Genomic DNA, 16,474 nt, shown 5'->3' with positions numbered 1-16,474 from the left:
TAATTTTTCTGGGATAGTTAAGCTTGCAGGGTCAAGGTTTTGTACCTCTGGTTGGAGGGAGGAATGTCTTTCCTAATTCTGGAGGAACAGCACTGTAATGGAATTTCACTACATGTACCTGGATGCTGAAGACTGATTTGATAATTATATTGTGTATATTGCATTCATATAGTCCTCCATGTTTCCAGACACAAAGGAAACAAAAAGCAGGGAAAACAGCAAAATAAATGTCCTGAGAAAAATCAACTGTGAGCAGGACTCTCACATTTTATTCTGTAATTTCATCTGCTTACTGTTATAATGTATGCCTTTGCTCTGGGATCTCTGGATCTGGACTGTGCTGCATCAAACATGCTATTAATTAGCAATGTTCACTGAAGGCTATTTTTGTTCTACACCACTCATATTTCATTTTGGGTGTATTCCTACATTAGTGGCCTTGTGCAAAATTGATTTGTTACTCATGCATATTGCAAGCCAACAGAAAACGTGATTTGAATACCGTGCCAGCTTCCTTCTCTCGGAAGGCTTTTCAGAAAGTGAATGTGCATTGCCCTGTCCTGCAGGACTGTGGAGCCCTTCTGGAAGGGCTGGAGAAGTCCCACGTAGGAGGCTTCAGAGCTGCCACGTGGCCTGTGGATTACGCTGCCTGCTGGCTCCCTGGCATTCTGAGACGTCAGAGTGACCTGGAAGAGCAGCCTTAAATCTGGGAAGCTGCTGGAGGTATGGCACAGCAGCACCGTGGATGGAAGGCGTGGGGTGAAACAATCCATCACCTTGGTTTCGGGGCAGCCCATCTGCCTGCTGGCATGGGCACAGGACACACCAGGAGCTCCTAAATACTGGGCTGACGGAGGTTTGCATGCTGACACAGCACAGAGGCACATCCTACACCACTTTCCAGCAAGCACTCTCCATTAGCACCCTGCACATCTTGCCCAAGGGGGGACATTTCTGCCTTTGCACCGCAGGAGCAGAAGGGCTTTTGACTGTGTGGCTTTAGGGGAAAACAGGAGCCCTCTAAAGCAGACAAAAAGAGGATAAACAGATTATTCCCCAGCGTGGCATGGACGGCATGTAAAGTCCTGCCAGTGTTTGCTGAGCAGAGGAGTTTGCCCTGTTTGAGACTCAGATTCACATGTGTTTGATTACATTTTTTGCCTTTGGCCTGGACTGTGTAGGAGGTGAGATTAGACGGTCATAATGGTCCCTTCTGGCTTCAAAAGGTACGAATCCGTGACTTACAACTCTGTATATTTCTCATCTGGGCCTGCTCTGTTTTGTGTCTGAGACCTCAGTTTTCAGCAGTCACAGTCCTTACTGATCTGCCTTTGTAAACACCATGGCTCAAGTCCCTATAAAATATCAGAAACAAAATGTTTTAAATTTTACTATGAAGTTCCACCGCAGGATTTGCTTTTACTTTATTCAACATCAGAGCTGTTTAACATCAGGGAAAGGGGGAATAAATTGTGCTCCAGAAAATTGTGCCGTACATCAAAAAGGAAACCCAGAAAGAACAGAGCCCCCCTGGTGTGAGAAGCTCTTATTCCCGTTTCAAAAAAGGTGGCAGTATTTTTCAGATCTCTTGCTTTATCACTAACACCGGGTCCCGTTCTGCCTAATAAATACCTTTCATCCCTGAAGCCCAATGAAATGCTTCTTAATTTTAAGTCGCACATTACTTGCTCTGTGATAAGGGCAGTATTTTTTTCCTTCAGCATGCCAACCGGCCTCAGAACTGTTAATCTCCTTAGTATGCAGGGTGCTTGCTTTCGCTCAGATAAATTGTATAAATATTTGTAAACACTATAATCTATTCCAGCTGTAGCAACAGAACAATCTGAGAAACACAACGTGGTTCCCAGAGATCAATAGAAGCCCATAAATATTACGAGCAAATAAAACGTACCCTATTCCACATTGACCGAGCTGTGACTGAACCGAGAGCCCGGCGAAGGCAAGCTACGGGGGCCGGGCGGCTCGGGGAGGCTGCCGTACGTACCCATCTGCATGGTGTTGCGGGCCTGGCCGGCCGGCTGCTGAGCCGAGTACCTCAAGCAGTTGTTCAGCTGCGGAGAGGCCGCCTGGAGCTGGGGATGCGTCTGAGGAGCCGTGATGGGAACGACCGGCCTGACAGCCGTGGCGGCGGCGGCAGTGTGAGCGGCCCCACCGGGGTGCATGGCTCCGGGAGCTCCTTTTGCTGCCTGAGCTCCGCCGGCTCCGCCGGCCCTGGACTGCCCAGCTCCCACCGGCACCCTGTGTGGAGATGGAGTGGCGTCAGCACACTGTGGAGACCCCAACACCCAGCCACCAGGGTGATGCGCGCCCCCAGTTACTCAACACGACACCCCTCGGGTATTAAACAGAGCTACACGAAGTATTTTTACCCTTACAGGACACAGTAAGCATGCTGGTGGACATTTTCACTCCTTCATCCTATGGGAAGAAGTGCAGGCTGAAAACAGAAAATTTTTCCCATATATATATATATATATATATCCTTAAGCTCCTCTTCCATCTGAATAGTTTCTAGTGAAACCACAGATCTAAATTCAGAAGAAATGGGCATCGCCCAAATGTCATGTTGTGTGCCAGAGGCTATTTTACAGGCGGTAATGGACTAACAATTAAAACAGACATGGGGATCTTTTCTTAGGACCGAATCTGCATACCGCCCCACAGGGGGAAAAAAGATGGATGGCAGCAAATTTGTGTGTGGCTTTTGAAGGGGACCGAAAAGCAGCAGACTTGGCAGGGGTTGGCTTGACTGAGCTCTTACCCTACCTGTGCAACCATCCCTAGCGTAGCCTTGCTGGGGAAATACAGAAGGGAAGGGAATGCAGCTGACCTTGCTGAAAAGGAAATCCAAACAATAATCGACCCCTCTTCTGCTGCTCACTTTAACTGCATGTGTAGTTCTTGTCTCATCTGAGTGACTGGGGAGAGACCTCAGCGGGGAGGAATGAGGCCATGCAATGAGTTCAGCCTAAAGCATGTCTCGTTCCTCTTACCACTGAGCTGGAGACTCTCTGACCAGGGCAGGAGGACAGCAATGGACAAAACTGCCTGCTGCTCAGCAGCTCTTGCTGAGTTTCTTACTCAGGTTTCTGAGTAATTTCCCAGTAGGAGATGCTATGAAACAGAGGGATCATTTTGTGCTGTCCTCCTCTTCTTGGCTGCTCCGTGTGCCAAGGTCCTCTTTGAGGAGAGGGCAGCAAAGGGGACAAGATGCAGAACAAAATCTGTAGGAAATGGAAATGAGGCAGTGTAAGCGGTGAGCAAGGGAAGAGGGGATAACAGAAAAGGGGCAAGACCAACATATGAGAGTGGGATTGGGAGAACTACTGTGGCCCCAAACTGTTGTGTGAGAACAGAGAGAAGAGAAGAGCAGAAAGAGGGAGTATGCTGAACAATCTGGTGCAATTCAGAGAGCAAGAAAGACTGGGGGAGCAATTCCAAGAAAAGAATGGAAAGGGGAAGAAACAAATGAGTGAAATTCTGACAGAAAGAGGCCAAAAGACAGGCTGGAAGATATGCACAGAAAAGTGAAAGAAATAACAAGTGCAGAAGATAGCAGTCCCCTCTGCCCCCTCTCCCCAAAAAGAAAATTATAGGAGGAAAACCAACACTGTAGTGTCATCAAATCCAGACAGAGTTTGCCTAGATTATTATTTTTTAACGGTCTGATTATTTTTTTTTCTTCAAACTTTTTTCATCAGCCTTCAAGTGGAGAAAGGCTAGGAGTCCCACCAGATGGAAATCTCAACTGTCTGTCATCTGCCATGAAGAGCTGGCAGGGTGGGAGCAAGGTTCGGCTGGGGCTGTCTTGGCCATCTGTGCTAGACTGGGTTTGCCAGAAAAGCACGCCTAGCAGTCCGCTGAGGGCTGCCTTCAGGCAAGCATGCACACCGACAGGTACAGAAACTGTATCTGTGTCTCCGGTAGAGCTGGATAGATGTTGGATGTGGCACATTTTCTTTGCTGCCCTGTGCCTGTCTGTCCATCTAGATGGTCTTGCCCTTTTCCCACCGTGTTTTCATTATGCAGCTTATACATCTAGTTCACTGGTCAACTTCTGTATCTTGGGTTCTGTAGGGAGTGCCAAAAAAACATGTATGAATCTAATCCTCTGCTTTGCTGTCAAAATGAAGGGGAACAAAGTAAGTTGAAAGTGCAGCAAATAGGAGATTTTGTTGCTATCAGATTTTTCTTGCTGTTCTCACTGAGGGTGATTTAAGCAGGAACTTAATTAGCTCATAGGATCATAAATATAACCATAAAGCTGCTTTTGGGTTTTGTGGAAAGGACTTTTGCCCTTTAGCACGTCTCTGTGTCTTGTTCTAGCTGTGACATGCTGCATTTAATAAAGTCTTGCTGATTCAGATCAACAACACTTCAGCACGAACCTCTTTACTAATTAAGAGCTGAAGAGGCACAGAGTGAAGGCAGCCAAGGGGCTCTATAAAATCAGGTAAATACATTTAGGTTGATGAACAGTGAAGACCCCATGAAGTAATGCCTTTTTTTTTTTTTTTTTTTTTAGGACTGTCAGCAGGCTTAGTCATCATCTTCTCATCTGCTCTTAATTTTAGATCTTGCCCAGTCCACATCTTACAAACTTCTTACAAACTGAAGATGGAACAAACCTGGATCGATTTTTCAAGATCAACACTCTGAGTGGTGGGGTGCCTTTCTCTGGAAAGGAGCAAGAGATGGTGGGGACTGTGCGTGTGGGAGGAGGCACTGACAGCTGGTGAGAAGGGGTGAGCTCCGTTTGCAAACCCAGAGTGGCTCTAAAGGAGAGATGGGCATACACATGGCAACGTTTGCCTGCAAGGAGCAGTGGGGTAAAATAGCTGGGGACACACTCATGAACTTTCTCCTCAGCTTGCAGATTATTTCAGAATGGTCTACTTGGATTTCAGAAAAACAAAATTTAGACGAGGAGCTACTGCAAAGCAATCCACAAGCATTGCTTGCTTTGTTTAATACTGGTATATGACCAGTGGTTTCATAACAACACAAAATCATTAGCAAACAGATCCTGTGCGATAATGAAAGCTGGCCACATCGGACTTTGTAAAGCTGGGGGATGTGAATGCCATCTTCTAACAAAACTAGCCAAGTCTGAGAGTGTGGATGACTCTGATGCTGCAACCCACAAATCGCATTTCCCAAGTCTGCAATGAACAACGCTGCCACTGGAAAACTTCCGTAGGGGAAATGTGATTTAAAAGCGTAGCCACTTTGTTTTCAGCATCCTCCAGCCACAGGATGCCTCCCACCCCATCTCAGGCACCTCCACCCTGGCTGGCAGTCCTCACCTGGAAACAGGTGTCACGTAGTTCCCTGGGAAGACCCCGGACATGCCGCTCCTCAGGGACGTGCCCTTGAACCAGCCGTCCTGGCACTTCTCAATGACCCGGTACATCTCGCCTTTGCGGAGCTCCAGCTCGTCGTTCTTCTGAGGCTTGTAGGCGTACAGGGCCAGGTAGCTGCGGGGAGAGGTCGCACACGAAGAAAGCACACAGCTGACGTCAGCCACCGCCTGTCCCACCTCGACTCCAGCCCCACGGAGCAGAAAGTGAGCAGAAACACTGCTCAGAAAGAGCGGTGGAAAAGGGACATCATTACAGCACGAGGAACAAGGAATGGCAGAGACAGATCAACTGGGTGCCGAGACAATGTGGGAATAGCTAATGAGATTAAAGGGAAGGGGTAATTTAGAGATTAGCAAGACACACTTCTCACCCAGGGTGCAACTGAAGCCAAACACTGCCACAAAGCATCACTCGAGAACTTAGCAATTTCAGAAGGAGAAGGCAGTTGCAGTCAGAGTAACCAGGACCCCAACAGGAAGGTTTGTCGGAGCCTAACATCTGGACAAAGCATACGTTCACATCCTTCATGGCGTGAGCCACCTCCACTGTGGATTTTCAGAAGAAACTTTTCTAATGGTTAGGCTATTTACAAACGTTTTAGACAGCTTTTCTTGCAACTTCCTCTATGCTATTTGTGCTGGCTAGTTTTAGAAGCAACACACTGAACTGTTCTAATCCCTTATGGTAACACTTGTATTATGTGGGCAAAACAACAAGTGACAGAGGATGAATTTTACAGCAGGATTTTTGCTTACATAAGCTAAGTGGTAGGATTTGGCTTTGGGTGTTTTATATGCAAGCACACTCATAAATATGTAATGCAGTTCCCAAAACGTAGAACTTTTTATTTATTTAATTATAGCTTTTATTCATTCCCTTTGTTTAGAATCTTTCTTTTTATCTTTCTTTTATTCTTCTGCTGCTACTTCAGGGATGTGTCTGTTGTTGTGAAAATGACTACAACTTAAAGTCCCTAAAGGTATTCTTTCTGTTTAGAGAGAGCCCTGCTGGAAATTAAGAATGATTGCTTACACTTTGTGGAATAATGGAAAGTCTGGATAGGATAGCAAGAATCGCATGCGGAACAACATTTCCTTTGTAAATACCATTCTTTTTTTGGTACTGTCACCTTTCCACAAATGCAAAAGGGATTTCTGGTAGTTCTTGATCAGGGTTGTGCCTTGAGTTCTTGTTTGTTTGTTGCTTTTTTTTTTTTTTTTTGGCTCTGAATCTGACAGGCAGTGCAGAGAGTTTAGGGCAAATGGGGAAACAGTTGTGGAAGGTGCCTTTACACTACAAAGTGCATCAGAATGCATTTAGGCTCAGGGGTGGTTGTGTAGAGTCTTGCTGCCCACCTTATAGTTGCAACTTCATAGTTACAAAACCAAGAAATAATGAAAACTATAACCATTGTGATTTTAGACTTGCAGCCAATAAAAATGATACATGGCTTTTTACTTCTACCTCCTAGGAAATATGATTGAGGAATAAATCCTGTTAGTTTTCCTAATTCTACTTCTTTATGGTGCCAGTAGATGTCCTTATTTTTATTCTGAAGGCAGTAAATAAACAGCAGTAATGAGCAGAATATGAAATATTTGGTAACAGCTCCTCGGGGCATCCTTAGGCTGATGTGCCTGACCATATTTACCATGTGCATGGGGTACAAAGACCCGATCAGAAATTGTATTTCATTAGTCAACAGATGGGAGAAACCATCCCACACATCTTTTGTTTAGCCTATATTATCTATATCATCAGGTGGTCCTGAGCAGGTCTGTTGTTCACCTGATGGAAAACACGAGGCTACATACGAACTGCAGAACATTAAAATGCATCTCCCTGACATGAAATAAGGTTACATGCTTCAGTGCTAATCCTTCAGCACAGTGCTCTGCTAGGACATAACAGAAAGTGCTAGGAACTGGGAGCAAAAAAGAGTGATTTTGGCTATGCGTTTTTAAATTGATGCTTAAATATGGCTCATATTCAGGAGCTATGGGTAAAGCAGGAGTCAAGGAGAGAGCATTATAGACTGTTACACTCACTTGGGCCTTTTCCCAAGGGGCTATATGTAATAATGCAATTTACAGGTTGAGATGCTGGAAGAAGGTGTAAGGAAAATTACCCTAAGACAGGTGGATCGTAAGCTGCTTTGCCTTGCAGCTGTCTCCAGCTCTCCTATGAGTTTCTTTCTGCTCCTCCATGCAAATTCCCCCAACTCAGCCTCCAGTCTGAATAACCAATAAGCACATACTCAGGACAGAGTACCAAAATCCTTGCTGAGACTGAAGGAAGATGTACAACAGCCCAGCCTGGACTCCATGCCAGAGCCAGCCCGTCTCCATATGGCTAAACTGACGAAAGCTGTGTGTGATAACCCACAGTGGGACCCTGGGACAACAATGGAGGTGATCAGTGCTTTTTCAATGGACCGTGTGAAAAATGTCACCAGCCAACTCTCCACAGCCAAGATGAAAGTGATGGAACAACAATCTGAAATCCTGGAAGATGAAATTATTCTGGGCGATGTGAAACAGTGAGGCTAACAGGGAGCACGAGCTAGAGGAAGCCAAATCTGCATAAAGTTCCCTAAAAAATGCCTATGCAAGAAAGTATCTCCCACTCTTGGCTTTGGGGAGCTGCCCGTGACTCCAGTTATAATGCAAAACCCCCATGGCTCTGTCTAGGACTGTGCTTCTCTGGGTCTGGTACAGCCTTCAGAGAACGCTTCCTCTTTGGCTGGAGTTTGGCTTGCAAATGCAAAATGTCAGACTGGATTACAAGGATGCTTCTCAGGGGAGAGGACAGGAGAGGCGTGGGAGGGAGCAGGGAGGCTTGCTGAGGCACAGAGGCAGGGGTATTGCCAGCCAGCTGGCAATTGGCCTGATTCAGCATCTAAATACCAGAAATACTGCTGATTATAGCACCGTTTGAAATGATTTTTTGCCCCACTCCATGTCACACAGGCCCCACAGGGTGGCTACAGGGTGATGATGTGAGCTCTCCATGGGGCAGCCGGCGATGTCAGGTGCTCTCAGGTGTGCAGACCTCACTTTGGTACAGCGAAAATTTTTTGCCTTGGCTCTGTTCCAACTCCCCTATTCTCCTTAAAGCAGTTTTCCTGTTACTTTGGGATTTTGTTTCTGAATTCAGGTATCATTTTACCCATATCATAACACTGGTACTCACACGTATGTGTGTTTATATAGTTCTGCTGCTTATATAAAGCATATGTGATCAAAGGAAAGGGTTGAGTAGCTTGACTAGACAGGTACCAAATAAGCCAACTGGACTCAGAGAGATTTATTATAATGAACTCTATCATTTTTGTTCTGTACCTAGTCAACCTTCTGTTCTTCCACATACAGTTTAACAAGCTCCTATCCCCACGATACTCTTGCACTTTAAATGTTCACTTGATGCCTGTGTTTATGGTACTGAAAAAAAAAATGTAATTGGGTCATTTTTTCTAGTTAATGATGAACGTATCAGGTGTTTGATTGCCTGGGACTACACCTTTATAAGTGCTTTAGCTGAAGGAAGAAGATTTTCCCTAGCTGAGAGGCATTCTGTTTGCTTCACAGTGATTCATGCAGCTGTAATAAATATACCAGGAATCTAAAAGGGCTCGTAGAGAAAGGGGAGTCTTGCTTTTCAAAATTGTTTTTTCAAACTCAATGGAGTAATGTAAGAAATTGTGGTGTCTCTCGTCTCAGAGTGCTCCTGAGCTGAGATTCAGGCTTCCAGATTTCACACACATGCACACGCGCACACGATTGGAAGCAAAGAGTAAGCAGTGAGTGAAATGAGCTGTCTGCTTACATATTGAGGGGGAGCTGGACCTTCGGTGGTATTCCCTGATCTCCAATTATTGCACTTGTCCTGGGACCAGCCACTGTTCCAATCGAAGAGGAATCCTGAAAATTTCAAGAAAGAACATACAAGGATTAAGGTGAAGCCCACTGTTTCCTGAAGTGGTATAGGGTGAAGGCACAGAGGAAAAAAAAACCCACCTCCTTTATCAGTTCCCAGACTTTCTACCTTCATAGTATTGCATTAAAAAAGATATCTTTTAGCCTTGGACATTCCAGAAATACATTTCTGACACAAGGGATATTAGCTTATTAACTGCATTTCCATGTACCTGTCAGAGAAATTCAGTTATCCCTTGCATGCAAATCCTAAAAGTTCTAGAAAGCAAAACTACTTGAACTGCTTTGTAAAACCAGCTCAACATGTACATCTCTGCAGTAGTACCTTCTTTGATAAAGGTAACCTTTTCCCTCAGTAGCTTGTTTTTTCAATTTTTTCTCCTTTCATTAATGACTTGTGGATCTATGGAGAAGAAGATACTATTCAACTTCCAAAATGCAGACCCATCTCTGTATATGGTTTTTGACCTTAGAAATACTCTCCTTGAGAAAAAGAGACAAACTCTCCTTAAGAAAAAGAGACAGGTGACAGCACAAGTCAAAAGTAGTATCAGGAGTCTCTCTGAATGGAGAAACTAGGAGTTTGCTACTCTTTTACCACATCAAATACATCACCTCTCTTATATAGGGAACCAGGCGGATATGTTTTCCAGCTAGTAATGTTGAAAGACAAATCTAAATGTAATCATTCCTTTTTCAAAGTTAATGTTGAGCCAAAGTATGCAGGGCAAACTCTTTTGAGTTGTCTCATCAAAGTTCCCACTCGTCTACGTAAAAGATGAATTTTGTCTGGAAACCTCCTCTGAAGTAACGGCAAGAGCAGTAGCAACAGGTCTTTGCTGCAAATACAGGACAGAGTTGGGCTGATGGGACTTGCACTGGTTTACTTGAGCAACAGGTTTTTATAGGAAGTCCAGCCAAATGCTGGATGGACGTCCATACGTAGAATGGACCCACAAAGAAGTATCTGAAGTTTATGCAGCAACTGCAGGTTCAGACAGAGCCTCTTCCATACAGCAAATATTCTGAGCAGTTCACAGACCTCCAGTGCAGCTTTTCTGTTTCCAAACGCTATCTAACAAACAGTAAATATTGTTCTACTTTGGGAACAGAAACATAGGGACATTTTTTGCACTTACAAATGACACCGAATTAAGCCAAGACACACATTGCTACTTAATTAATGGATTTCAAGGTCACCTCATTCCAGAGAAGCCCACATAATTATTACAGTGTCATGTCTCGATATTGCACTGTTAATTTATATTGCTCTGCTGAATATTAACACAGTATCATTAAGGAATCAGGCAGCAAACTATGAAGACTGCTCTGTGATTCCACAGCTTTTGGTAACAAGCAGCAAGCTGTCTCCTCTCTCAGCAATATCTATGATCCATCATGAAGTTGTAGTGACAAGTACATCTCCTTTTTCTCATTATTTCCCCTCACTTTCTGGCTGCTTGCTCGAACAAGGAAGGTTCCAGGCAGCTCTTAGTCCTATGTGTAAAAGTAAGCATTCTTTCCAGTCCCATGACTAAGGCTCTATTAATCCTGCCTGTCATGTCAGTGAGATAATATTAACCCACCCAAAAATGTTAGGGATAGCTGGAACATGATTCCTCACTCATTATTTTGAGCTTGTTAATGGGGTTAGGGATTGAGGAAGATGCTGAGCAGAGAGGCATGGCAAATGCCTCACGCAAGAGGCAAGTGAGAAACCAGCTGGTGCAAACTTCTTTGTGTTGTGCCAACCACACATCCGCTCGAAGCTGGAGAAACTGCCTCCAAAACAGCAGAAAACAGATCGGAACCCGACCTCTTCTGCTACAACAAAACACTTTGTTTTTACCTCACATGAAAAACTGGAGCTGAGGGAACAACCTCAGGGCGAACTGTATATGCAGACAATATCTCAGCAGCGTAGCACACATGCTATCCTCTCCTGAGCTCATACGGTCCTCTCAAGCCCAGAGAGCAGCATTGCTGTGTTAGCATCAGCCATTCACTTGTTTGCACTGACACTGGTGGCCTGTGCATCATCTATATTGCTAGAAGCACGAGCCCAAATGCTTTTTATTTGCTGTTATGCTTGTACTAACATACAGGCCTAGGGATTAAGACATCATATAATTGTCAGTTAGCGTTGCTTGATGACAGTGTTACTTTCTTCCCTTGACTAATCCCGAAGAAATCTCTGTAGTCCTCTGTGTTCTCTACCCACTTGACAGTCAGTGTCTTGCCTGCAGTCTGTTGCTGTAATATTGCTGCATCTGGCGCTACCCTGGACCCTACAAACTGTTCATTTTTGCCACTTTGCTCAGCCTAGTAGCATATGCATACAAACTCTAAATCAGTGCCTGCTTCCTGACCATGCTTCAGTTTCTCTTCAGCTGCTTCCCCCTGCAGCCTTTGGCACAATGGGTTACTTGCCAGTCTGCCTCCAGCCCCCGATTTTCATCATCAGGTTTCACTCCACGGGACCCACTGGCCTTCCAGGGCACTGAATCCACAGACTGACTTCTGTGAGAGACGTGGCTGTTATTTTTTCATACTTCTGATTACTTTTGTGGAAGCTTACCTTTCCACTTCCCCTTTGCACAGTTTACGTGGGTCCCTGCAGCTGCTGGTAACACTAACAGCCCTCCTGGAGCACACAGCAGGCCTTCCTCCATCACTGCAAGCAGCAGGGCTTAGTTTGTTTTCCTCCTTTATTTAGCCCTGGAGCCAGGTTGTAGTTTTGCTATTGTGATCTAAGGAACAATGTACTAAACATGCCCTTCTTTCTGCTTCATCTGCTATGGGGAATGGGAATCGGAGGCAGTGCTCTGATACTTTGCTCTCTGTTGGATACCTTTTGGGAGGTTCGTGTGCCACATCCATCCTTTCACCTCCTGATTAGGAGGACATTTACCCTAACGTTGGTGTGCAGCTTTCTGAACTAGACACTGCCAACTCTCATCCCAGGTACTTAGGTCGCTAAACAGCCCAATCTGATTTCTTTGCATGCTCCCACTTCTGTCTGGCATCCTCCGAGTACCACTCACAAAGCCTGATGCTCTCAGCTCAACAACAGCTCTCTTCCCCAGGACAGCCTGCCCCAGTGCCTGCCCAAAGGCACGCTGAGGACACCTCTGGGTACCTCTGCACCAAGTCCTGTTTCTTCACACCCAGTGAAGGGACTGGAAAACAAGACTTAACAAGAACGGCTGAGGGAACTGGGACTGTTTAGTCTGGAGAAGAAGAGGATGAGGGGAGATCTCGTCGCTCTCTACAGCTACCTGAAAGGAGGCTGCAGAGAGGACAGTGTCAGACTTTTCTCGGGTGGCAAGTGACAGGACACAAGAAAACAGTCTCAAGTTGTTCCAGGGGAGGTTTAGATCAGATATAGGGAAGAATTTCTTCATGAAGAGGGTGGTCAAGCATTGGAGCGGGCTGCCCAAGAAGTGGTGGAGTTGCCATCCCTTGAGGTATTTGAGAGACGTGGGGACGTGGCACTAAGGGACATGGCTCAGTGGTGGCACTTTCTTAGTCAGGGTGATGGTTGGACTTGTTGATCTTGAAGGTCTTTTCCAGCCTTGGTGATTCCGTGAGGCGCAGCAGAGTTATGTCTCTGTACCGTGGAAGGCTAAATCCTGAGTAAAACCCCCAGATGACTCCAATCAAACTTTTAGATACTTAAATAAGTAATGGCATCAGCCATTGTTCGGGTTGCATCTGAAAGGAAGAGACCCGCAGCTAGCTGACAAGACTGAACTTTCCAGGCGACTGTGCAGCCTGAGGGTCGACATTTCCTGGTGAGAATGAATAGCGCGACTTCCTCAGGAGTCACCGAGATGTGTCTAAGCTCAGACGGGTCTCATTCCTCCTCCAGCTGGTAAGTATTATTTACAAGAGAACTACAGGAGCATCAAAACAAATCACACTTTAATGTACATGTAATGATATATTTCTATTACAGTTTATAGCATATACTCCTGAGTAAATAATACGCTGCTGAGAAGTTGCTGCCTCTTGTGTCAGCCCTGACATCTATTTAAAAAAACCAGCCTGGCAAAACATTACTGACAAGCCCACAGAGACCAGGAAATTAAAGGTAATAACCACTCATCTGGGCTGAAAGTTCATTTCAAATTCATTGCCTTTCTCTCTTCCCAGCCATACTTCTACGAAAGCACGAAGATCAGTGCTCTGGACTTCCAGCATAAACTATCTTCTTTTCTACCTTATAGATTCGCTTTAGATTGTCGCTGGTACTTTAAGGCCATATTTGTGGTTTAATTTGAAAAGACATGGTGCCTACGGGGATTAGGGAAGTGTCTTGTGAAAGCACGGGACTCAGACTTGGAGGGGAATAGAAGTCATGAAGACAGTGATAAAAGTAGGAACAGGGTACGGTGATATTGCAGGTTGCAGCAGCCTTCACAGAAAAATAATTGCTGCTGCTATCAGACGAATGTTCTTATCATTGAGAAAATCACCAAGCAGAAATCTCTATTTTGACTTCAAAGCGAATCCAGCACTGTCTCACCACAGGGCACTTATCGCATTCATTAATTCACAGGAAAAATTCTTTTAATGTCATGAATGCATATTTACAGCTTACTTTAAATTTCTCTTTAGTATTACTTTATAATAAGAGAAAAACACTCAAACATTCCACTCACATAGGCAGATATACCGTCCTCTGAAAATACCACAAAAAATAGCCTAATGGTCTTTAAGATTCCTGTGACTTGTTTCTCTAATTCACTGACTCCATAAAACAATGACTCTGGCAATCACTCCAGGCCTTAATGTTCCCAGAAATAATGTATAAGCACTTAATGCATGGTGGTGCCACCAAGTATTGATGAAAAGTGTTACACGCAAGATCAAATAGCCTCATCAAATGCTAATTACCAAAGCGGGAGCAGAAATGGACTTTCCAATTCTAAAGTAAGACTTTTTCTGCCTTAATGGTATGTGTGTAAAAACAAACAAATGTGCACGATGGCAGCTGCAGCTGCGTAAATTCCTTCCTGCAAAAACTGGAGCTAAATTTCTCTAATTTAGTATTTTCTGAGAGGTTCTTACAGCCTGTAAGTGACTGTGGCTGGGGATGGCGGTGAGGCAGGATATTATGCCAGCCTGTTCTAGCACCACATTGGCCCCGATTATTTTTTGGTTCATAATAGGTCAAAAATTTTAGACCATGTCTTCTGTGAATAGATCATGGAATTACAGAGAGCCACTATCCTGCAGTCTAAGGATGGTTGTAAATTGGAGAGAGAAGCCCAAATATTTTTTGTCGTCTTCTTCCAAATGTTCATCTGACATTACCATCCATAAGAGCGCTGATTATTCTGGTTTGCAGCTTCCCAGTTTCCCCAAATGAGGCTTAATTAAGCATTATGTGGATGAGCATCATGAGAATTATATTTTATTCAGCGTTGTATCTCAATCAGAATAACCCTTTCAGCACTAAGCACTGGTGTCTAGCTCTCCCCTATGGGCGTTTAAATGGTTTTATAGTAAATAGATTCTTGCAATTTGGGGATCAAACAACATAAAAAATCAAAGGCAGAGAAACTGGAAAGCTTAAAGTGGAGGCTTGACCTCTAAAACATGTTAATTTAATCCTGAGTTCATAATTACCCTGTTGATAATTGAACAACAAACTCATCAGGATCCTGTGCAATGGCTCCTGTAGGAGGTCCCCCTCCAGGGAGATGGTAGCAGTAAACAAATAAACAAAAACCCCACACAGAAAAAAAGGGAAAATACACACTGCGGTCACTTCTGCTAAAATGTCATGCATGTACACACGGAGTGTGTCAGATGGACAGCATTTTGTGGTGCAGTGTAAATACCAAGAGGCTGCCTTGCTTGCTCTTGAGTCTTCCAAATCAGTAGCTGACTGGCAGGTAGCGTGAAGCCTCGGGATTTGCCCTGTGCAAAAATTATTTCAGTGGTAAAATGTTTTTGGGTTACTACCCTGAGGAGCATCTGGAAAAAAAAATGCGTTGTTTTTGTTTTACAGGCAAGAGGATTTCATGCACAGTTGAATAAACACCCTTCTAAAGCATAGCCTTCTCTGCCTCAGTCCAATCAAAAATTAGATTTTGTGGTTCTTGAAAATCTTTCAAAATGTATTTGCGATGAGACAAATTATAGGATAAAGAGAACCCATTGTCTCTATGCTGGTAGTTTCTGAAAGGCGATTCTGCTTTGACCTGGATTCTCAGAAGCTCATGTAATCGGTCAATAGATTTAGTCAGCTCGTGTTTCATTTGCGGCAGTTTTGACAAATAATGTTATATATCCTAATACACACAGAGCATATTTAAAGACCTACTGGTAGCTATAAAAATTTGAAGCTTGCGTGCCTGCCCAAAATGCTCTCCTTAAAAAACCTCAATTCCTTCCCATCTCCTAACTCCAACAAGAGTTCTCTGTAAAGTTATTTAAAATTGATGTGCGACAAATAGGCAATGTTTAGCTCCGGGTCTAAATAATTTAGAGTGGAGCTGGGACCAGAGACCAGGGAGCAGATTTGGTTAGACTTCAGCAAAGCTTTTACGACATATTTGGATCTAAATGACAGAAACACAGGTGGGATCGACTAATATTACTTCTCTTGCCATTTTTGACCGGTTCAGCCCCCTGAGATAGCTGCCATTTGTTTCAGCTGACCAAATCTCATTACTGGATGTACAGCCCATTGTCATTTGCAGCCGACAGCGGAGCAGGCTGGATATGATTTGGAATCCAGACCAGAGCTGAAAAACACCTGAATTTCTCTTCTTTTCTCAGAGCCTGTTGTGCGCTTGAAAATTCCAGGTTGAGAGTTAGTCTTTGGATTTTAAATGCAATCTGTATGCTTCTCATGGTCAGCACATTTAGGCTATCAGCCAGGGCTGAACCAGAGTTCTGCTATTACATTTTCTCAGCTAAAATCCAGCGCTCCTAAATAACTGATAAGGAGTCACACTTCCGAATGATTTATACGGGGAGGCACTTCAAGGAAGGTTTTTCATTTCACATGCTGTCACTGCTCGGGACTGGGAGCGCGCAAGACATTGTTCTCAGCTTTTCCTGAACATGTGGCCTCCGGTTAGGAGCCTGTACTGACACCCGCAGATACAAGCGGATTTCCTGTGCGTGGTGATGAGTTGT

General features: G+C 44.4%; 1 protein-coding gene across 6 annotated transcripts in view; it reads right to left on the bottom strand.

Annotated features, from left to right (window-relative positions):
- SH3RF3 (SH3 domain containing ring finger 3) overlaps positions 1–16,474 on the bottom strand; it is a 237,620-nt gene that overhangs the window by 35,667 nt on the left and 185,479 nt on the right. For all 6 annotated transcript variants that reach the window (XM_080583370.1, XM_080583375.1, XM_080583372.1 and 3 more), the window contains 3 exons: positions 9,210–9,304; positions 5,328–5,498; positions 2,006–2,259 (listed from right to left, as the gene is read on the bottom strand). In XM_080583370.1, the coding sequence (XP_080439496.1) occupies positions 2,006–2,259; positions 5,328–5,498; positions 9,210–9,304 (520 nt within the window). The remainder of the gene's footprint in view (positions 1–2,005; positions 2,260–5,327; positions 5,499–9,209; positions 9,305–16,474) is intronic.

Source organism: Anser brachyrhynchus (assembly GCF_964034855.1).
Source record: "Anser brachyrhynchus genome assembly, chromosome: 1".
Classification (NCBI taxonomy): Eukaryota; Metazoa; Chordata; class Aves; order Anseriformes; family Anatidae; genus Anser; species Anser brachyrhynchus.
Note: the sequence above shows the minus strand (reverse complement) of the source record. Positions and strands in the feature narration are given on the sequence as shown.